General features: G+C 30.6%; 1 protein-coding gene across 1 annotated transcript; it reads right to left on the minus strand.

Annotated features, from left to right (window-relative positions):
• Nucleotides 1-16668: 16668 nt before the first annotated feature.
• Nucleotides 16669-24050, minus strand: LOC114382597 (protein trichome birefringence-like 19). The gene is made up of 2 exons (XM_028342131.1): nucleotides 23376-24050; nucleotides 16669-17588 (listed from the first exon to the last, which is right to left on the minus strand). Exons 1-2 carry the CDS (start codon nucleotides 23949-23951, stop codon nucleotides 16803-16805), a joined length of 1362 nt encoding a protein of 453 aa, XP_028197932.1. The 5' UTR covers nucleotides 23952-24050; the 3' UTR covers nucleotides 16669-16802.
• Between the last annotated feature and the right edge of the window lie 317 nt (nucleotides 24051-24367).

The raw sequence follows: 24367 nt of genomic DNA on the forward strand, positions 1-24367 counted from the left end.
CAAGGCTTTTTTATCCCACAAGTTGTTGCTAAAAAATTAATTATCCTAAATGCTTTAATAGAAAACGTATATGATAATATTAATTATAGGAAAACATGATGAAAGTAGCTTTGAATACATTGCATTTTGAATTCGTTAATACATCCTTACCCGCATACAATTAGCTAAGAGTATCTTTCCATGATGAGATACACCACCTTTCTTTGACTTCACAAATACACCAAAAATGTTGATCCAAGTTCCCATCATGGGTTAAAGTGTCCTAGGCTAGTTAAGTCCATAAAATAATGAAAGATGAAGATGCAAAAGAATCGTCCTTTTACTATTTTTTTTCTTTGGTAAAATGAACTTGGGTGTGGCTAGCTAATCGTTGAACTAACTAAAAACGAGTATCACTGAGCAAATGGACCCACATTACATCAATCATAGTTTCTATCATACTGTATTTTGATGTTCTGAACTCGATTTTTGTCTTTTTTTTTAATCATTATACCGATTTTTGTCTCTATCATATTTTTCTTTCCTTCTTTGCTAAGTCTACAAAATACTACGGAATTATAGAAGTATAACAATATTATTATTGTTTAACCTTCTTATCTTCTTTCTTTATTATTTTATAACTGATGAGTGAAAAAAAAAAAACATATGCACGCATTATATTTTTACATAAATATATAAAATTTGATTTTTCAACTAATTGCCTTACTTTGTACCTATGTTACCTTGGGTTTCAACTAACTAACAAGAGTTTTTTAGTGAATATTTATCTACGGTAATAATACTTTATACAAATATATAAAGCGCTAGTAAATAATAACTTTTTTTGGACAGCTAGAGTAAATAATAGATAATGGTCTAATTTCTTAATATTTTTTTATATTGCCTTATACGTCCGTTAAATAATAAATTTAATTCCATAGTTCAAAATTATTTCCTTTTTGAAATGTATTCTTTGTGTTCTTAAATACAAAAAAAAAAAACTGATTCATCAACTAAGAAAATTAATTAATCACATTTAATTACATTAATTTTAATTAAAAATTAAGTTTTTTTTCTAACTTATCATTTATTGGATATTCTAGAAATAATAATATTAAATGAAGTAAATTTAGTTAAAATTTTCTTATACTTAAAGATCAATAAAATGATATTTATTTTTTTATATTTAAAATCGGAGGGAGCAGAGATTATGAAAATGAATTTTATCTCTCCTAATAAAATTTTTTCATTTACATATTTAACCCCTAATGAACTTAGTTATCTAGGAATTATATATATATATATATATATATATATATATATATATATATATATATATATATATATATATATATATAAAACCTTGTTGATACAGTTGTTTACAAATTAATCCATACCATATATTAACCAACGTTGTAACGGTATTATAATTTTTTTCATATAAGAACTAAAATGTGAAAAAAAGGTGTGCTAAGTGTAAAGACCGAAATGTAGAAAGCTTTAATTTTTATGTAGAGATTAAAATGAAGTAATAACATAAAATGTAGAAATTTTTTACATAAGAAAAAAATAAATAAATAAATAAATAAATAAATATATAGGGACTAAATTTTTAATTTAACCTTTGTAAAAAAGAGAAGGTGAATAAGCATAACTAACCGTGCTTGAATAAGTAAAGCTGTAAAGCTAATATTCCCATTCACAAAATTTAATTTGGATTAATTTATTTTAGTCAAATGGGCAAAGAAATCCCGTTAATTAAACTAAATGGCTACTTAATTAATCAGTCAATTAATCAAGGGCAAAAATGTACCTAATATGATTGATTTATGGATAATAATCAAAATGAAAGTGCTAGTTCGCATGCATGAGAGCTTAAGAAATGGACAAGCCAACAAGGATGAAATGCCTAAACTCCACATATGCAATGGTGGGGTCAATATGTAGTGTGATAGCCCAATCCATCGGCTTCATAGATGGAATAGTCTTTGGCATAAAGGTTTCCACGTGGATTTGATTTTGAGAGCTATAACTTGCGGCAAATTTCCCCATCTGGGGTTTTTTTTTAAAAGTATTTTCCCAAATGGGGTTCTTTTCAAAAATTTAACGAGGGGGAGTTGTTTTATTACGTAAACTGCATGGAAACATAGCAAACCGCCATTGGCAATGGCGGTTTGCTGACCATCTCCCACGTGGCAAGGAAAACGCCAGTGGTGATGGCGAGTTCATACCACATCTGCAAATCGCCTCTCCTTCTGGCGAGTCTGTGCACAGGTGAGCAAACCGCCAGTCAAACTGGCGGTTTTGTTTTTGCAGGCCTAGGTTCCAGCTTTTTCAGGGGTACATTTTTTCAGGTAGGGAGTTGCAACTGCCATTGGCAACTTGAGGGCAAGTTGCAACTCCCACCAGCGAGTTAGGGAAGAAGAATTAGTCAGTCCTGGTAGCGATTTAAGGGCTATATAAACTCAAATTCTCAGTTTTTATCTCAACGTTGCGTGCTCAAATTTCAGTTTTTAAATTTGTTGCTTCTTCAACGTTGCTGTACTCAGATTTAAGGGCGTCAAATTCATTTTAAAATTGTGAGTGTCTAGGAATTCCGCATAAAATTTTGTATTTGCTTGTTCAGTTTTAAATATTTGAATGAGACTATAATTTGTGTTATAATTTTGCGAAAGTCATTTTTTTTATTATGAATAATTAATTATATTATACATAGAAAATTAGGTTATATTTTAACAGAGAATGCATTCCTATAAATATGTCTTATTGTTATTGAAAAATGTTCTTTTTTAAGAGGATTATCTTTCATTTTTTATCCATTATATTTTTGTCTATTGATCATATCATAAAGAAGCTCCTTAACACTCTAATTATAGATGATTGTAAGAGAACCTTTTAGTGTGTGCTTGATTTAAGGCGATGAATTAAACTTGAAATTGATTTCAGCTGAAATGAGATGAAAGTGGTAAGGTGAAGCATTTGATAGGAGTGTAATAAGTATGAAAGTTTTAGAAAATGATGGGTGCCTCCATGGGCGAACAAAACTTTCGCAAAATGATATAAATTGGGGTAAAAATAAAGGTACTGGGACAAGCAAATATAAGTAATTTTTTAAAGTAATTTTTTTAAAGTAATCTCGGTACAAACTAAAGTTTTGTATTTGCTTGTTCAGTTTTAAATATTTGAATGAGGCTATAATTTTTTTATTTGTTAGTTTCCAGTAAAATAATTTGTATGCTAATTTTTTTTAAGTAATTTTTTATTAAAAGTAAATTTCAGCTTTCAAGTAAATTTTTTTAAGTATTTTTTTTAGTTCTTATTTTGCAGTAAAATAATTTGTATGATAATTTTTGTAATTAATTTTTAATTAAAACTAGATTTCAGCTTTCAAATTTTTTTTTAAGTAATTATTTTTATTTCTTAGTTTCCAGTAAACTAATTTGTATTGTAATTTTTTTAAGTAATTTATAATTAAAAGTAGATTTAAGCTTTGAAGTAATTTTTTTTAAGTAATTTTTTTTATTTCTTAGTTTGCACTAAAATAATTTGTATTATAATCTTTTGAAAGTAATTTTTAATTTAAACTAGCTTTCAGCTTTGAAGTAATTTTTTTTAAGTAATTTTTTTTATTTCTTAGTTTGCACTAAAATAATTTGTATTATAATTTTTTGAAATTTAAACTAGCTTTCAGCTTTTAAGTAATTTTTTTAAGTAATTTTTTTTATTTCTTAGTTTGCACTAAAATATTTTTTTTATTCCTTCCATTGACTATTTTGAGTTTATTAAGAATAATTAATTAAAATATTGTTTTTGTAGGTACACGATGAATTCGGTTATAACAGTGTTGTATTTCAATGAAAGGGTATATGAAGATAATGATGGTGTAATATTTGAAGGCAGTAAAAAAGCGATTCAGATTAAACGTGGAATTAGTTTCAATGCTTTGAAGAAAAAAATTGGAGACAAGGTAAAGTTACAAAATAATGAAATTATTTCTGCTATCAGTTGTAGATTTTTAGTGTCAGGAAAATATATTGCCTTGCAAATTTGCGATGATGAAGACGTTGAAACGATGCTGGAAAGTTTTAAACAACAACAAGAAATGTCAGTTCTAGAATTGTACATAGAAAAAGATGTGGCTGGTGGTTCAATGTTTCATTCTGCAAATTCCCTTACATCATGTGGAAATTATGTATCTAATGATTACACACAACCGCCAACAAATATGAGTAATTTAAATCTTGACGAAGATGATGATCATGATGATGATGATTATCTTGTGTCTAACTCATACGTTGAAGAGTCGTTAGACGAAGATGACAGTGTTGACGGTATATCAAATACAGACAATGAAGTCCCTGAGATGATTCCACCAGTAAGAATTATTCACCCAGCAGAAGGTATGATTTCCTCTTAAAAAATACTTCACTCAATACATTTATTATTTCACGACAATTGTATTTAATGCCAAATAAGTATGATTTGAATTTTTTTTGGACTATAAGGTGTACAAGGAATTCAGAATCCATTTTGGAATGATGCTTTGCATTATAATAATATCAACTGGAGTCATCTTGATGAGGAAGACATTTGTGGTTTGGAGATGCCATCCACTTTTAATGTTGGCCAAGAATTATATGTTGGCATGGAATTTGATAGTAAAGATGCGGTCAAGAATGCGGTCAAACAATATGTTATGAGGGTGCATCAAAGTTTCAAAGTGGTTGAAAGCAAATGGGACAAGTATGTGGTTTGTTGCTTGAATAGAAATGCAGATTGTCCTTGCCCTTTCTACATGAGGTCAATTCTATCTAAAAAGACTGATTCATGGAAAGTCACTCAATGGGGTGGACCACACACATGTCTCAATATGACCATGACCCAAGATCACGAGAAACTTGATTCAGATTTAATTGCGACTTGTGTGGTAGGTACGTATTTTATGTTCATATTATGTTATTGTTTAGCCTTAATTGTCATTTAAATTTTGTTATTCTATTGACAGGCATGATCAGAGAAGATCCATCGATAAAAATTTCATTGATTCAAGAGAGGATTAACAGTCAATTTGCATACAAGGTGTCGTACAAAAAAGCTTGGTTGGCGAAATAGAAAGCCATTGCTATTGAATATGGCGATTGGGATGAGTCATATGCGAAACTTTCGTCGTGGCTAACACACATGCAAAATCATTCTCCTGGATCGTATTTTCAAATACTACATGACGATTTTATCGTTGAAAATACGGTTAGTCGCGAACACCGCCAATTTCATAGAGTTTTCTGGACATTTGGCCAATGTAAAGAGGCTTTCAAGTACTGTAACCCAATCATACAAGTTGACGGCACATATTTGTACGGCAAATACCGTGGGACCCTCTTAATGGCCACATCCCAAGATGGAAATGGTGGTGTCCTTCCTCTAGCATTCGCGGTGGTGGAAGGTGAGACGTTGACAGCGTGGTCATGGTTTTTGGCACACTTGCGTGAACATGTCACAGATAAAAATGGTATTTGTCTGATATCTGATCGACACGCGAGTATAAAGTCCGTTGTCGCTAACGAAGCACTTGGCTGGCAACCTCCCCACGGTTATCATGTCTACTGCGTGTGACACATAGCAAGCAACTTCAATCGAAAATTCAATAATGCCAAACAAAAAGAAATGTTGAAGAAATTGGGTAAAATTTCATATTTGATGGCCACGTTTATTTTACTTTCATTTATACTTTAAATTGTTATTCATAACTAATTTTATGCAGCCTACACTCCTTGCAAGCACATTTTTGATCAAAATTTAGAAAAATTTCGTGAACTGAGTCCAGCCATAGCAACATGGATTGATCGCATCTCAAAAGAAAAATGGACGATGGCTTACGATAGAGAAGGACGTCGATATGGCCACATGACAACGAACCTCTCAGAATGTATCAATAAGGTTTTAAAGGATTGTCGCAACATTCCCATAACAGCATTGGTGAAATCAACGTACAATAGGTGTCAAAAGTACTTTGTTGAGCGTGGCCGCCAAGCCCAAAGACAGTTAAATGAAGGCCAAGTATATTGTTCAAAGCTTGTTAAAGAACTGAGGAAAAATCAAGAACAAGCTTGTACGCACATCGTTCGCGTGTATGATATTCACTCCACAAGGTTTGAAGTAGAGGAGAGCTTCAACCCTATAACGCAACGTGGCGGACAAAAGTGGGCAGTAAACTTGAATGGTCGTCATTGTCAATGCGGAAGGTATTCTGCGCTTCACTATCCATGTTCACACATTATTGCAGCTTGTGGTTACGTGAGCATGAACTACTACCAATATATAGATGTTGTTTATACAAACGAGCACATCTTAAAAGCTTACTCCGCACAATGGTGGCCTCTTGGGAATGAAGCGGCTATTCCTCCTTCTGATGACGCATGGACACTTATCCCTAACCCAACTACAATTCGTGCGAAAGGTCGGCCAAAATCAACAAGGATAAGAAATGAGATGGATTGGGTCGAAGCATCTGAGCACCGAACAAAATGCAGTAGATGTGGAGCCGAAGGGCATAACAGGCGTCGCTATCCAATGCAATCTGAGCGTGGGAGTTGTTCAAATCCTTGATTTATGTATGTTAGTCGAGTGACTTGTATTTGTTTCTGTTCTGTTCAATGTATTGAATTTCTGGGGTTCAATGAATTCAGTAGTCAAAAACATTTTGCCTTTTGTACATAACTTATTTGTGGGATTCAATGAATTCGTTAGTTAAAACCATAAACATAAACCCTAAACCTAAACCACTAATTTTGACCTTCCCCATGTCCTTACCCATAACCTAAGTCATAAACCTTCACTAATAAACCCTAACCCTACCTCATAACCCCAGCCCTAACTCATAACCCTTAACCCTAACTCATAAACCCTACTCATATCATAACCCTAAGCCATAACCTAAGTCATAAACCTTGAAAATGGTGTTTGTCGTTAGTCAGTACCATTACTTATTTTCATTTGTCTACTTTAATTTTTCTTTACGACTTTATTTATTATTCTAGTTTGATGCGTGACATAAAAATAGTCATTATGGTGTCCGCGATGGTGATTCCATAACAAATAGTCATTCAAAGCGAAATTCCATAACACATTCCATAACAAGTACTATGAGATACCATAAATTAAGTACTATGTATGTTAGTTGAGTGACTTGTATTTGTTTACGTTTTGTTCAATGTATTGAATTTCTCGGGTTCAATGAATTCGGTAGTTAAAAACATTTTGCCTTTTGTACATGACTTATTTGTGGGGTTCAATCAATTCGTTAGTTAAAACCATAAACATAAACCGTAAACCTAAACCACTAACCCTTAAAATAAACCACTAACCCTAAAACTAAACCACTAACCCTAAACCCTACCCAATTACCCTAAAAATAAAAAACTAACCCTAAACCATAACCACTAACCCTAAAAATAAACAACTACCCCTAAACCCTAACCACTAACCCTAAAAATAAACAACTAACCCTAAACCATAACCACTAACCCTAAAAATCAACCACTACCCCTAAACCCTAACCACTAACCCTAAAAATAAACAACTACCCCTAAACCCTAACCCTTAAAATAAACCACTAACCCTAAACCCTAACCACTAACCCTAAAAATAAACAACTACCCCTAAACCCTAACCAATAACCCTAAAAATAAACCACTGACCCTAAACCATAACCACTAACCCTAAAAATCAACCACTAACCCTAAAAATAAACAACTACCCCTAAACCCTAACCACTAACCCTAAAAATAAACAACTAACCCTAAAAATCAACCACTACCCCTAAACCCTAACCACTAACCCTAAAAATAAACAACTACCCCTAAACCCTAACCCTTAAAATAAACCACTAACCCTAAAACTAAACAACTACCCCTAAACCCTAACCACTAACCCTAAAAATAAACAACTACCCCTAAACCCTAACCAATAACCCTAAAAATAAACCACTAACCCTAAACCATAACCACTAACCCTAAAAATCAACCACTAACCCTAAACCCTAACCACTAACCCTAAAAATAAACAACTACCCCTAAACCCTAACCACTAACCCTAAAAATAAACCACTAACCCTAAACCATAACCACTAACCCTAAAAATCAACCACTAACCCTAAACCCTAACCACTATGATTACTACCGTTACTTATTTGATTTGTGTACTTTACTTTTTCTTTATGACTTTATTTATTATTCTAGTTTGATGCGCGACATAAAAATAGTCATTATGATTACTAACCCATAACGCTAACCGTAACACATAAACCTAACCCTAACTCATAACCTGAACCCTAACTAATAACACTACCCCATAACCCCTAAACCTAACTCATAAACCCTACGTCCTAAAATTAACTCATAAACTCTAACCCTAACTAATAAACCCTAAAATTAACTCATAAACCTAACTAATAAACCCTAAACTTAACTCATAACCCTAACCCCTAACCCTAACCCTAACTCATAAGACAACCCCAAAACCCTAAAACCTAACTCATAAACACTAAGTCATAAACATAACTCATCCTACAACTAACTTATAAACCCTAGCCCAAACTGATAGCCCTAACCCTAACTCAAAACCTTGAACCTAACCCTAAACCCTAGCCCCAACTAATAACCCTGGCCCTACCTCATAACCCTAACACTACCTCATAACCCCTAAGTCCTAAAACTAACTCATAAACCCTAACCCTAACTCTGTATTTGTCAACTTTAATTTTGCTATATGACTCATATTTATTATTGTAGTTTGATGCGCGACATAAAAATAGTCATTATGGTGTCCGCGATGGTGATTTAATAACAAATGGTGATAAAAAACGCAATTCCATAACAAATTCCATAACAAGTACAATGACATACCATAAATTAAGTCTGAAATTCAAATTACAAAGATACAAAACAAATTTGAAATAGAGACATCAAAATCAGTCATCATGGTGTCCGTGATGGCGCGAGGATGTGCCACATGGTCTATCCCACCTTCGGGCTTGACGATCCGGATTTCTTCTTGCGCGCTGTCTCCGCCCTTGTTCCTCAGCCTCTGCAGAAAACTCGTGACGCAAATCAACACCTAATAAGTCACCCATAGCAGGGATTGCTCCGGGTACATCCCATTGCTAACCTAATGGGGCATTAGATATTGTCATTGGGGCATCATGTTGCTGCGAAGGGATCATGGTCGGCCATGAAAAATGAGGTTGTGTTTCCGCAACACCACCAAACGAATGTTTGCTTGCAGACATATCAGTGTCATGGCCTTCGAAAGGATACTGATACATCTGCGAAGGATACTGAGCAAATGTTGGTGGCGTGTAATACATTCCATGGCCACGCTGCTCCATATGTTGGTAAAAATCTTCCGCTTGAACAATCTCCCTTCGTCTGTCAAAACCTCGAGTTTCAACACTTGACTGAAGCATGTGTAACTGTTGTGGGGGAAATCGACGCTCTGATGCTGGACCATGTGCCATAGGCTCAATGATCCTCTCTTGCTCTTGGGATAAAATCGCTAACTTTTCCACGTATGGCAAGAGATCATCAACTGTCCATGTGTTTCGCCCTTGTGGTGACACCATATACTGCAATGTCTCGGTAACTTCACCCTGCAATTATTAGGGTAAGGAAATTAATGTCGATGCTTTAAAAAGTAAATTGAAGTTAAATAATTAAAAAGAAATAAATACCAATGTAGTCGTGTTTGCATTGTTTGGGTCGATAAACATTTTTGTTTTGCGCCTATACCACACCATGTAATCCGAGTTAAAACTCAATAGGCCCTCTTGTCGAGCATAAACGTCGACCCTAAACTCAGCTCGATTATTCCACTGACTGATAAATGGGGCCAACAGCTGGAACCAATTTTCATCCATTTTGCCTTTCAGTGTTAGCCCGTGAACATTCCATGGTTGCGAAGGAGACTCCGGAATAGGTTGTTGCATTCCAAATTGTCGCAAAACTCTATCCGGTTGGTGCCACTCTACAACATGGAAACAAATGAGTGGCACCACTGCGCACCACGACATACTGCCAACCAAACAAATGGGAGGCAACATCGACATAACAGTTGCTGTGTAAGGCTCCCACAGAAACTGCATACAATAACACAATTGTTAATTTATCTTAAACCATGACATTTTATTTATTATTTAACGAATACATCATGATCTTGTTACCTCATGTCGTTTCATGATATCCAATTTGCGACGGAAAACTATTAGATCATCATTGCCAATATGTTGGTTTCCACGTCGCAGCCACCTACAAAAAAAATATGAAATAATTAGTCCCGACGCGTTACATTATTGATTATTTTCAAATGAATTTTTTTTCAAAACAACTAATCTGTGTCCGAGTGGTTTGTTTTCTATTATAGGAGGAGTTGTCTTTGGAGCCAAAGTCGTGCAGCGTTCCCATGCCCACAATTGGATTAAGATGCACATACCTCCGATTGATTTTATTTTGTCATCGGTGGCGCTGCACATCTCTCTATATAAATAAGCAAGCACGGCAGGTCCCCATGCATACGTGCTGCACTGTTCAAAGTCCCGTAAAAATTGGAGGTACCTTAGGGAAACTTTACTACTGTTTTTGTCAACAAATAGAACTCCTCCTATAAATCTGAGGATCCATGCACGGGTAAACCTTTGTAATTGTTCTACGTTACCGTCATGGATATTTATTTCTGAAAAATGGTGAGCCAGCCAACTTAATTTGACCACACTGCCTTGAAGTTCACCTTCCTGTGGTCTGACTCCCAATAATTCTTCACACAATTCAGCCCAATCAAGATTAGTCTGACCAATTAATGGTGTCCCCTCAGTATGAAGACCTAACAAGACTGACACATCTTGAAGAGTAATCGTAGCCTCTCCGCATCTCAAGTGAAATGTGTGTGTCTCGGGCCTCCATCTTTCAATCAAGACTGTAATTAATGAAGAATTAATTTTCAGGTACCCCATTTTCATTATCCAATAGAATCCTGATTGGCGAAGCAGAGGAATAATTTCCTCTGGTATTTCTTCTTGTCCTTGATAGATGGGTACAACTCGTCTGATATGTAGTTTTCTGTCTGCTTCCCCATTCCAAACATGTTTGGAAACATGTTTAGGTTGCAACCATAAGACGTCTCCTTCTATTGGACCAGACTTAATGTGTATACTAGATGAACATGATGACGAAGATGCCATTGATGCTGTAAAGTTAAATATAATACAAAAAATTGACAACAAAAATTTTACATTAAAAAAATTAACAAATTTAATAGCTACACAAATTTAAATAAATGTTCTAAAATAATACTCTACATATAACAAAATTACAAATTTAATAGCTACACAAATTAAAATAAATGACCAAATTAAAATACATAGATTTGTTACACATACAAAAATTTAACACAAAAAAACATAAAATACTACCTAAAATAGTCTACAAATAAAAAAATTAAAAATTACATACCTACACAAATTTAAATAAATTACCAAATTCAAATACATAACAAAATTAAAAATTTAAACACATACATAAATTGTACACAAATAAACTTAAAATACTACCTAAAATAGTCTACAAATAACAAAATTAAAAATTAAATAGCTACAAAAATTTAAATAAATGACCAAATTAAAATACATAACAAAATTAAAAATTTAAACACGTACATAAATTCTACACAAATAAACTTAAAATACTACCTAAAATAGTCTACAAATAAAAAATCTAAAAATTAAATAGCTACAACAATTTAAATAAATAACCAAATTAAAATACATAAGAAAATTAAAAATTGTTACACGTACATAAATTTTACACAAAAAAACTTAAAATACTACCTAAAATACTCTACAAATAACAAAATTAAAAATTAACTTAGCAACATAAATTGAAATAAATGACCAAATTAAAATATGTACATAATCAAATTATAAAATAAAACACGTACATAAATTTAACACAACAAAACTTAATTTACTAACTAAAATACTCTATACATAACAAAATTAAATATTCAAATACGTACATAAATTTAATTAAATGACCATTTTTTTTTCCAATTATTAAAATTTAAATTAAATAACAAATATTAGACACAACAAAATGGTATTTAATCAAAATAATTTCATGAAATAAAAAATTTTAAGAACGTATATATATATATATATATATATATATATATATATATATATATATAATTAATAAAATATCATATATTTCAATAAAAACTATAAATAAGTCAATTAAATAATATTCACATTCTAACTAAACCTAAAATACCATATATAAAATACAAATAATATCATACAAACCTAATAAATCTAAACCAAATAATAATAACATAACAACTAAAATTAACGTACAAATATTTTTATCACAAATAATAACATACAAATTTAAAAAATCTTAACAAAATCATATTAATAAATCCACTATAACTAACATACAAATTATAATATACCAACTCAAATTTGTAACATATACATCTAACATAAATAATATCAATATTTCAATGTACAACTTAAAATTTAAAAATTTCATCTAACATCAACAAACGTGCCATATGTATATATAAAACAATTAATATCATGGTAATTTATAAAATTTAAAGAAAATAATATATATCAATTTAACTATAACTAACCTAACATATATCTATATATATATATATAACACAACTACTAACATATAATTTTTAAAACCTAACTTAAATAATATTAACCTATCAACTAAAGTTATTAAGTTAAGAACTACTTACCAAGTATAGCAATCACGTAATAGGAGCACGAGAGAAACCACGTACAAAGCACAGCCCTACAAATTATCAAAATATTTATCATTCATATTCACATATATATATATATATATATATATATATATATATATATATATATATATATATATATATATAATATTTGCCATTCAAAAGATACTTACCAAAAATCAAATACAGCAACACAATAAGAAGAATGCAGTGTAGTAGGGAAGAAGAATAGCAAAGAGCAAGCAAAGGAAGGCAGCTCCTCACTCTCGGACCTTCTTCAGCTTTTATAATGGAAGAAGATGAATGAAAATTTTCAAAACGTAGAAGCAAAGGATCCCAGTGCAAGGCAAACCGCCAATGGGAGTGGCGATTTGGCCTGCACCCTGCACTGCCATGTCTGTTCCCTGCACTGCCATTCGCAGGGCTAGTTTGCACCCTCAAGCATTGGAACTCGCCAGTTTGACTGGCGGTTCCCTACGCAATCCGCATATCGCCATTAAAGCTGGCGGTTTCAGCCCTCAATGCACGTATCGCCAGCAGCAGGAGCGATTTGCTCACTGAGACCAAACTCGCCACTGGTTCTGGCGAGTTGGTCACTGCATGGCATCCTTTTCACGTTAAAAAGTACCCCCTGCCGGAAATAATAATGAAAGAACCCCATCTGGGGAAATACTTTTTAAAACATCCCCAGATGGGGAAATTTGCCATAACTTGCAGCTGTTTCACAAGTTTCTTGTTGTGGTTGTTCATTTTAAAAATTTTGTTTTCTGCTCTTTTAATATTTTCCCGTTTGACCATTATGCTTTGTCCGGTGATTTATATAATAAAATATTATAGGAAGATTAGGAGTCGTATTTTAAGGTCGAAGTATGTTATCGGTGTGAATGGAAACTTATCATGATAAATCAACTGAGAGAAGTAGAGATACTAATGATACTCATTATGAAAAGAACCAAGAATGTTATCTTTTTCTTTTAGGATCTTTTTTGTTTGTAAAAGGGTTTATACCTACAGTAATGTTATCTTTTCTTTGGCTGATAAAAGAAAGAAAAAAAAACCAAGAAATATAAATTCTTTAAATGATTGTTTGTATTATGCTAAATCCAAATCCACTTTAAAAATATCAATTAATAGATACTTTGATGAAACCTTGTTTTTTTTTTTTTTGACAAATGGTCTTTGTGTTTATTAAGGAGAAATTTGGTTATTTCTTGTATTATATATTTTGTGTTGGTTTACACTTAATTTTTCTTATTTTATTACAAAATTAAATGGGTTGACTGTATAATTCGTTTCAAGAACTCATGAGGATCTACTAAGACCACATAACTCGACACATAACCACATTTCAAATTTGAATAACCTGACACATAACCACATTTCAAATTTGAAATGTGCAAGTTGTTAACAATGGTGGAAAGAGTATAAATGAATGAAGTATCTCAATAACAGTTTGAAGCTCTAGAAGACTTGAAGGAGAAGATCAAATTTGAATTGCCTACTTGTGAACTTGGATAACTCATGCAACATATGATGTTTTAAATACCACCTTAGATGACCATAAACAACTAGCTCCAAGATTTACTTAAGGATGCAAATTTGAGGAGCAATTTTCAGGAAATGGAATGCCAAATTGAAAAGATAAGGTTAGGAAAAAGTCAATAAAAAATACCTCAACTAGAAGAATTTTCATAAACCAAAATACTCTAGGTTAGAGCCAAATTCAAAAGAGTGTTTGTAAACACCTTCATACGAAGAGCCTTAACTAAAGGTGTAGTATCAACTCCCTTAGGATAGTGGAAGAACTAAAAAAAGAAATAAAATGATTGTTGTTTCTAAATTTTGTGTGAACACAATAGGTGTTGTATGAGCCCAATAGCATTTGCTACTCAGGGTGTGCAACCTTGAGAGACTTTTTGAATGAATACTTAGGTGAAGCTTGAAGAAACTTTTTGAAAGAATGCTTGGAACTACGAGCTTAGGCTTAAAGAATATTGAGTGAAACTTGTAGAGGTTTAAAATATTTGTGGTGGCTTTGCTTGCAAGTACCGAGTGAAACCTATAAAGGTTTAAAATATTGCATGTAGGAGCTTGTGGAGGCTTTAGAAGAATGAATATCATTGTTGTGTATTTTATCTTAGTGTAGAGAGTCTATAAGTGTAGGTATTGGACATAGTTCAGGTTAAGGTGAATCAGTATAGTTCTTTTGTGTGTTGTATCCTTCTTTATTGCTTCTTGTTCATATTTATTGTATGTTCTAAAAAACCTTGTTTTGCAAAAGTATAACTCTAATATTTCATTAAAAGGTTTTTTTTTTTACGAAACAGCTACATAGTTAAGATGCAATATCTACTCTGTATAAAAAAACATTTAATACAAGAATATGCGAATAGTAGAATCTGTGATTTTTAGAGTAACTTTTAAAGCAATATTTAATGTTTTAACTTGGAGATTCTTTCAATAAATAATTATTTTATCTAGGTACTTAAGAAGGAAACACCTTGCTCTTGAACTTTTGATTTCCAAGCAAGAAGCCTAAGAAAGAAAAATTAAAAGCAAGTGTTTTATGCAAGAAAAGGCCTAATCAGTTTGTGTGTTACTATTCAATTATTTTTTTTATTGATTAATTGATCCACTTCACCTCCCATTATGGGCCTAGTGGTTAGGCCCATACTATTTCTCACACTAACTATCATTAGATGTCCAATGCCCATTACCATTAATCAGAATATTAGTGGACTTAAGTATTATCAAATGAATCTTAGCCCATTTTTGCAAAACACAATGTTACAATTAATTGCAGCCAACAAGAATTTATAGGGAAATTGTAACAGCTTTTAGTGGTTCTTAACTTATAAAGCATGTTGTGCATAAAGATAGTTTTACACTTTTTTATTTGTAGGAATCAAAGACATGTACCAAGAGATTTACAACAATTAACACACTATATTCAACCAACTTAGATAAACCCCCTTAGTAGCTAGTTTCACATTTTAGTTAATTGGGCCGTGAAGGAGATCAAGAGTGTGAAAAGGCCTTAGGGATAACATCGCATTTAATTTTATTAGGGCTAAGGCTAGCCACCTTTCAATTGTAAAAGGGATATGCATAACAAAGCTATCCTAACTAGTGATTGATCAAATATCAAGTTTATTGAGAATGTCCTAATTCATTATTAGGTACGGAGAAGAGAAATATTAACAACACATACTCTATTATTGGTTAAAATTTATTAAAAATTACTAATTTAAGAAAGACTCATTAAATAACAAATGAGACTCACAAAAATTTGTAATTTCTAATAAATTTTAGTCAATCATATAAAATTTATCATCAGCTTTTCTCTTATTGAGAAATGTAATCACATTATTATTATTTTACAGAGTTGTGGATCATATGCATACATACATAAATAACACAATGACTAACATCCGCAACATTGACAAATGTTTTGTAATTATAAATGTATAAGATTTGATGTGAGCCTATAACATGTTTAAGTTATTTATCTTATTTTTAGGATCTCATTTTTTTTTTGTTGTTTGTTCATGCCCTTGATATTTAGTTGTGAGCAGAGACCTGTGGAAAACAATAAAGGATCATGCTATTTCTTCGTTGGCATGCTTTGTTGTTGTCTAATTAATCATAGTCTTAGTTTTTATTATAAAACGTAGTTAACCCTTAAGATAATAATGTATATTGCCTTAGACGTATGTGATATGTAGACCTTAACATTGAGTTATGAAAATATATATAAAAAAATGTACAATATATCATCATTTTTTTATTCATAAAATTTAAGTACAAAATGGTTGAGATAATTGTAATCATCTCATAGAATGCTATAAAATACACGTTGAGATAAACTCTTGAACATGTATATCTTGATTGTTTCTATAATTTTTTTAAAATATTCACTTTTATTATGGCATAACAAATTTCATCTTTATAAAATTACAAAAATAATATTGTCAATGATAATTTACAAGAAAAAAATAGTTAAATTAATAATACTTATAAATTTAGCTTATTGCAGATCTCACGCCTTCCATCTTCAACATTTCTAGCAAGAAATCACTCCATGTGTCTATGGGTCCTGGCAAACACCAATGCACACAATCATTATATAATGTTACATTCTCTTGTGGCCAATGTCCATATCTACTTGGATGACCATCTGGTCTCAATAACATTGCTTGTGTGGTGTCAAGTAACTTCAATTTCAAACCCTTCTTTCTACCTTCCTTTTCAGCTTTCTTGAATTCCTCCAATTGGATCATATATAGCTCCAAATTAGTGCCCTCTAACCTTGTCTCATTACTCCTAGATGGCTTAGTTCTCACACAATTCCCACCTTGATTCCATATTCCATTCTCAAAATGAGATGGTGCAAATGTTCTAAGGAATACTATACCCTTGAAATTTTCTAAACTATTGATAGCTTTGAATGCAGTCCTAAAAGCCTTTCTATAACCATAGAACATGGTTAAATCTGGGACATTTTCTAAGAGGCAATAGTGACATCCAACAATTTTTTGCTTCTCATAGAACACCATTGGTCGGTAGAACCAATGCCCTCCATCAAGAATGATATAGTCAAATTCTTCAATTTGGGTTGTCCATTTCTCATCAACCTCATCAAGATAAAGGTTAAAAAGGCCGGTGTTGCTTGGACCATGTGAATCTGCCATTTTGGATCTTACCAAATGGGGTGTCCAAAATGTGGCCATGGTAAAGTTATAACTCGGATACTTCCATCGCTTAAAATATTCATCAGTAGTGTATGATACATCTATTGGCCATTCCACCTGACAAGTTAAAGAAAATTAAATTTTAAAAATTTATTCAAATAAATGCAAAAAAGAAAAGAGTGTCCAGCTTACTTGTTGACATAAAGAGAGGGCTCAAGCAGATGTTAGTATAGGAAAAAAAGTATTGAAATTGTTCAAATACTTTGGTTACACTGTTTTCAAAAAATTATAACTTGGGTTTGTGATAATTTACATTAGACAATTGTAATATAATTATTATTATTTGAACTGATTCCAATCAAGCACTAATAGCTAATTTCTATACTTATTTGAAACTTAAATTAATTTATGTGAGGTTATAAGTCTTAAACTTATTATTATTGCCATAACCAAAAATAATTGTATCTGATTGAAACGTAATTTTAAACAAATTAATTTTAATAAAACTATTTGTATCTAATTTTTAAGTAAACGAGAGTCCTGAAACGCTAAAAGTTTCCAGACAAATCCAAACATATAATTTAGGATATTTACTATCAAAGCTATGGGAATACACAATTTTTTTAACGCACATATAAAAAGAAAATTTAAACCAGACCACAATACAACTTGACCCACAATTATGAGATTTGTCAATTCCGGCACACGTGTTTGTTTTTCATACACACAACACAGTATATTCAATCAAACCATAATTAGTAGGTCTAAGATATGTTAATTGGGTCCATATCAATCTTTATTGACACAGTGCATGTATGTTAATTATTTTATGGGTTAAATAACCATTTTGTCCTACACATGTAAAAGATTGATAAATTTGTTAAAACAGATAAAAGTTCAATTTTAGTTTTTAAAAGTAAAAAAAGTGGACAAATTCATCCATTTGTTAATTTCTATCCGTGACACATTCAAGTACTAATTTGTTAGCGCTCTGTACATTAAAGGACGAAAATCACTATTTATCAAATATAATTTAATTTTTAAATTTTCTTCTTTTTTTTAATCGTTGCAAGCATAATATTACAATAATCAATTTAAAAAAATAGGAAATCAAACATGAGTTACAACAAACATAATAATAAGTATAATATTGATTAATAAGCATAATCAACCTATTGGTCTGAAATCTATTGTGACAAGTAGTGATAAAATAAAGTTGAGTCTCATTTATTTTGTAAGGATTAACTTAATGACTGTGTTCTTTTATTTGAGTCTCATATTTTAGAACAATAAACAAATTATGCTTATTAATCAATAGTATGTTTATTATTATATTTGTTGTAACTTATATTTGTTTTGTTATTTTTTAATTATTTATTGTGATGTTATGTTTGCAACGATTAAAAAAAGAGGGGAAATATGAACATTAAATTATATTTTGGATAAATAATCTTTTCCATCCCTAAATATGTAGAGGGCTGATAAATTATACTTTTTTCACTTTTGGGAATTAACATTTGAATTTCTATTTTTCGGAAACAAATTTATCAATGAGGACGAAAATGACTATTTATTCTTATTTTATGTGTGTTTCACATCTTGATCAATTTATAAAAAATTTTACTGCATAAATATTTATGATAAATGTTAACCAGTGCTTTAAGGTATTAATTAAAATTTAAAGTAGAAATATTTTTTTTGAGAGATGAAAAATCAGATTATACTCATAATTTTTTTACATTTAATTTAATTTCCTATGATTTACATAATAAATATTTTTTATTTTTAGTTCTTTAACAATAATACCTTCAGGACACTGGTTAGAAAAAACTCAATATTTATTGATTGTTATAATTATATTGCATTTGCCGTGAGAATATAAAGTATTGAAATCACTCACCATTCCCACTATTAAGATATTATTAATCTTCATTTAACTTTCAATAAAGTTATCAACTACGTAAAAGTACACATTCTTCCTCTTTCTTTTCTTTTTATGGTAAGGACACATATTCTTACTTTAACTATGTTTTAAATTAATTAAGTAATACTAATATTTCATTTGATCATGACAAAGATAGGAGCAAAGGAACAAGAGAGAGCACCCTAAATTTCAATTTCCCCTAAAGACATGTTTAATTTAACCTGATATTTCTATAATTGGAGTCTCACTGCTGTCTATTTCTATGCTATATGTACTATGTACCATGTACTGATTTTAAATCTTCTAAACTTAGCCCATAGGCCCCAAACATTCCACAGAGTTGATTTTTTTTAAGTAACATCACATTTGTAATCATTGCAATTCGAGCCAAACTTACAGGTCCCCATTATGGTGCATGTTACACACTCGAAGGATCCAGCCCATAGATAACTATATTTTTGTTTGTTAATGACAAGAGAATTTGACAGCTAACTTTACGATATGTATTTAATTAGGAAAATACCAAAAAGTATAACTCATTTTAGATGGATTGGGCGGAAAGAAAAAGAAAAATAGGAAAAAAAGAATTTAATAAATATAATAATAAGTAATGTGATGAGAAAGTGACATAAAAAATGAGATGAAAAAAATAGGTACATATTTTTATAATAAGTTTTAATTTTAATGCACTTTTCATAATACTATCTTTCATCTACTGCTTTTATTTTAAAATAATTTTCGTTTGGGAGAGCTAGCCCAAAAATAAAAAAATAATAATAATATTTCTAAAATTTAGAAAAAAGTTAATGATAAGATTAAATTATTCTTTTATTAAAATTATATATTCTTAATATTATATTTCCTTAAAGGATAATGAAAACCTAATTTTACAAATATCAAGATAAAATATTTATAAGTGCGGAAAGAAAAGAATAAAATTGAAAAAAAGAAGTAATATATACTTTCTTAATATTAGAAAATAACATGATTTAGACAATCTTCATATGAAGGGCTAGCTAATACGTAAAACGATATAATTGCTTTGTAATAGAGGGAATAATTATACGTTATAAAAAAAAGTTTTATTCTCTCTATCATCTTAAAACATCAATTCATTGCAACATAAAATTAGGTTACATGCACATACACACTCATTCATTTTTTATTTTTTTTTGTGAATCACTCATTCAATTTCTTAGCATAGTTATCTACTTAAATAATTTAAGGGCCCCCATCAGATTATTTCGTCTGGGATTCCAAAAGCAATTATTCATTTTTCACATACAAACAACAACTTAGGCCCAAAGGATTTGTTAGTTGGATTTGTCAAACAACAGTAAGCATCAGTTGTTTTCCTTCCTTTGGTAGATTAGTCAACAACTACTTCAGACTCTAGTTCACTTTTGGTTCCCTCGTGTTTTTATTTTTATTTTCATTAATGCAATAATAAATTGAACAAAATTTTATCTAAAATTTATTAAGTAACAACTCTTCGTTATTTTACAAAATGAAAATAATAATAAGACTATTAGATTATATTTAAATAATCAAAATTAAAAGATAAATATATTTAATTTTTTTAAATGATCATGTAATCACTAACTAATTTTTAATGCTGACTATTCATGTATAATTGTATGTCTTAAATCAATTTATAGTAATATTTCTAAATTAAACAAGAATTCTCATTTGATATTATTTCAAACATTTGTAATCTCACCGACTCAAGTCTAAATCAAGTTGTGATAATATTAGCCAACCCAAACCAATAATAATAATAATAATAATCATAATAATAGTAGTATCCCATGAAAATTTGGTTAACAACAGGTCAAAGCAATTTATAAGAGCATCCTGACAGAGTGACAGTAATAGTTTATGAGAATATTTTAATATAAAAAAACTTCAGTTAAAATACTAGTACAATAAATAAGCTAATAAATCAAATTGAGTCATGTAACTTGTTGGACATTTACAATAAAAAATTCAGTGTTCTAGACGAATTCAAACTAGTCTCACATGCCGAAAGAGAGAAGTATCACCGAGACTGAGGAATAAGAAAGCTAGAATATGAATTATGAAGTATTGCAGTGGCATGCATTTTGTTTTTTTTCCTTTGTGTATATCTTTCAACTGTGACGTCTCAACAAGTTCTACTACGCGTGGACCTTGTTAGGACTCAACAATTATAATTAGTTGTAGACTTAATTAAGAGCTGGATTAGGTGATGACATGATTGATCTCTTCATTATATTAATGTTGTCATCCGCAGAGATTTAATTAAATGTACCGACAGAAAAGTTTATGAATAAGTTAACACAAATTGTATTTTTTAAAAATAAGAAGAAAAAGAAATAAATTTCTGTATAAACTCATATTAACATATGTACAATAGAAATTCTCTCATTTTTTTTAAAGAAGTTATACGAGAGAATTTCTACTAATTAATTAATTTGTCCATAAGCTAATTTTAACATCTCATTTCATTTTTTATTCCTTTCTTCTTGTAGAAATGCTTTTGGATAATCTTACTCAAAAAAGTCCTAATACATTTCTATAAATAAAGAATTTAAGAGATGGTGCATTTTTTAGCAGCTAAAAATAATAAATACTGTCTTAATGAAAAAAACAAAATAAAAACAACTCTTTTTATAACAAAAAAGTAAAATAAGAAAAAACAACAGAGAATAGTATAAGACAAGCTAATTAATGTGATAAAAAAATCATATATTGAAAAATGGCAGACAAATATAATATTATATAAATAGTATAGTAATATAATGCTTGTTTTAAAACTCATTAAGAGGAATGGATGAATAGAAAGAAGAAATTAAAAGAAAAGAGAAAGAAAATACAAAAATTATGATGGATATCACATATAATTAAATGATAAGAAAGAAATGAGAGGATTGTATTGTTTAAAAAAGGATATTTTTTATATAGACCACATATAATTTTGATAAAAAAAAATTCTGTTCAAATCAGATAACATCGCTGTGAACGACACAGAAGAAAAAAAAAACAATTGAAATACGTTGGGAGAAAAGATAATAATAAAAAAGAGAGAGAAGATAAAAAAAAATTAAATATAGAAGAAAAAAAAAACCTTAAATAACTCTCTCAATCTCAATTCCCGAGTGTTGTGCAGGTATATTTCAGAGTCAGCCTCGCTCTGCTGTACTAATTTTATAAAATAAAAAAAATTGCTGGGAACTCGAAAGTAGACAAAAGCAAGAACTGGGGGCATATTATGAAGAACACTGACTACACTCTGTTTCATGTGGCCAGGTTCGGGACAAGCCATGCTACAGTACATTCAATGTGATCGCCAGATTTTTCAGACCAAAGATTCGATTCCTTTTGGCATGCATGCTATCTTGATCATTATATATCACATGCATGTTACTTTTGTATCCAAATAATTAATATTTATAAATTTACTTATTTTAAATAATAACAATAATAATTAAAATAATGTGTACATTAACTAAGTTTGTTAAATAGTATTGAAATCAAGATTTATTGCTGAAATAATGTTCTAATTAGAAGTTAAGTTAGAGATTTATTATATGGATGGGTGTTGAACATTATTGATGGCTATAATCTCTTGACAAGTCTCTATGTGTAACAGCGAAGAATAATGATTGCTTTTCACTATTATGAAAATCCCATATAGTATGGATATTGTCATTGAAAAGGAAAAGAGTATAACTGAATGAAGGTATTTTTCACTTTAAAGTTTTGGGTTAAAAGCAAAGATTTATTAGTATTGTTCTGTAATCAGATGCCAAATTACGTAACACCAAAGCGATGTATTAAAAAAATCAAATAGAAAAAAGACAAAAAAGCAAATGGGAAACCAACAAGTGATCACAATCACAGTAGTGATAGTAATAATAATAATAATTGTGGATGCAGAATTTTAGAATTTTCAGGTAGATGATTTTAGAATTTAGAAGAGAGAGTGTTTAGTAACTTACCCTTGAAAGGAGGCAAATCATGGATTGCATCTGATTTCTTCCCACTGAGTCACCAACAAAAGCCATGGATTTTCCCTTAACAATTTCAAGGAACTGAAAAGGGTTGAATATGGGGAGTTCACACTCACTTGGCTTCCACCTCCACTTCATGAACTCAGAGTCAGGCCTCCCATACTTGATGCAATTTTGGTGCTCATGAATTGCCCAACATGTCTTGTTTGTGTAGTATGGTGCCTTTGGGTTTGGCACCCACTCCCCACTGAAAATGTCACACTTCTCCACATATGTTGAGGGCAAGTTTTCTTCTTGCCTTTGATCATATGATGAAGATGATGATGGAATATTCTTATTGATGTTCAAGTGTGAAGAGTAACTCAACAAAGGGTACCATAAAGGGGTTACGGCAAATATTAGTATGACCAAGATTGCTAGTAAGGTCACTTTTGGGATCATGTGTTTTGGGCTAGAGGGAGGCTCATAATCTTGGAACTTCATTTTTGGAAGAGATGGTGAATAATGAGAGAAGAAAAAAAGAAGAGAAAGGCACAGAAGAGTAGGGCAATCGCATAGGGTCATGGAAGCATTGTTGCTCTATATATTGTGTGTAAAGTGATTTAAAGTTGACTTTGAGTTGTTTCGGGTTCTGATTCAGAATTGATTTTCTTTTCTTCTATAAATTAACCATATATGCATTTATTTCTTCTCACAAGTACTTATGTTTGGGGAAGCGACCTTATTCATGAATAGTACTCAAAAATTAAATGTAGAAACTTAATTCATGCGAATGTTATTAATGTTTAAACATTAAATATGATTATTTATTGTATTAATTAAATAAATATTTATGACACATAATAAATGTAATATTTCTCTTCATTGATATTTATGACACTATTTATTGTAACCACAATAAATATATTTTTACAAGTTTTAATTTTTTTTATCCATTATGAAATTAATTTTTGTTTTGAAACTTAATTACACTTAATGTT

This window comes from Glycine soja, chromosome 13 (genome assembly GCF_004193775.1).
Source record: "Glycine soja cultivar W05 chromosome 13, ASM419377v2, whole genome shotgun sequence".
Lineage (NCBI taxonomy): Eukaryota > Viridiplantae > Streptophyta > Magnoliopsida > Fabales > Fabaceae > Glycine > Glycine soja.

Excerpts from the sequence above, each read along its gene's own strand:
- LOC114382597 (XM_028342131.1), bottom strand. The coding sequence starts at position 23,951 with ATGACCCTATGCGATTGCCCTACTCTTCTGTGCCTTTCTCTTCTTTTT. Across the intron at positions 17,589-23,375 it reads TGATTTGCCTCCTTTCAAGG|GTGGAATGGCCAATAGATGT; the intron begins GTAAGTTACTAA and ends TTAACTTGTCAG.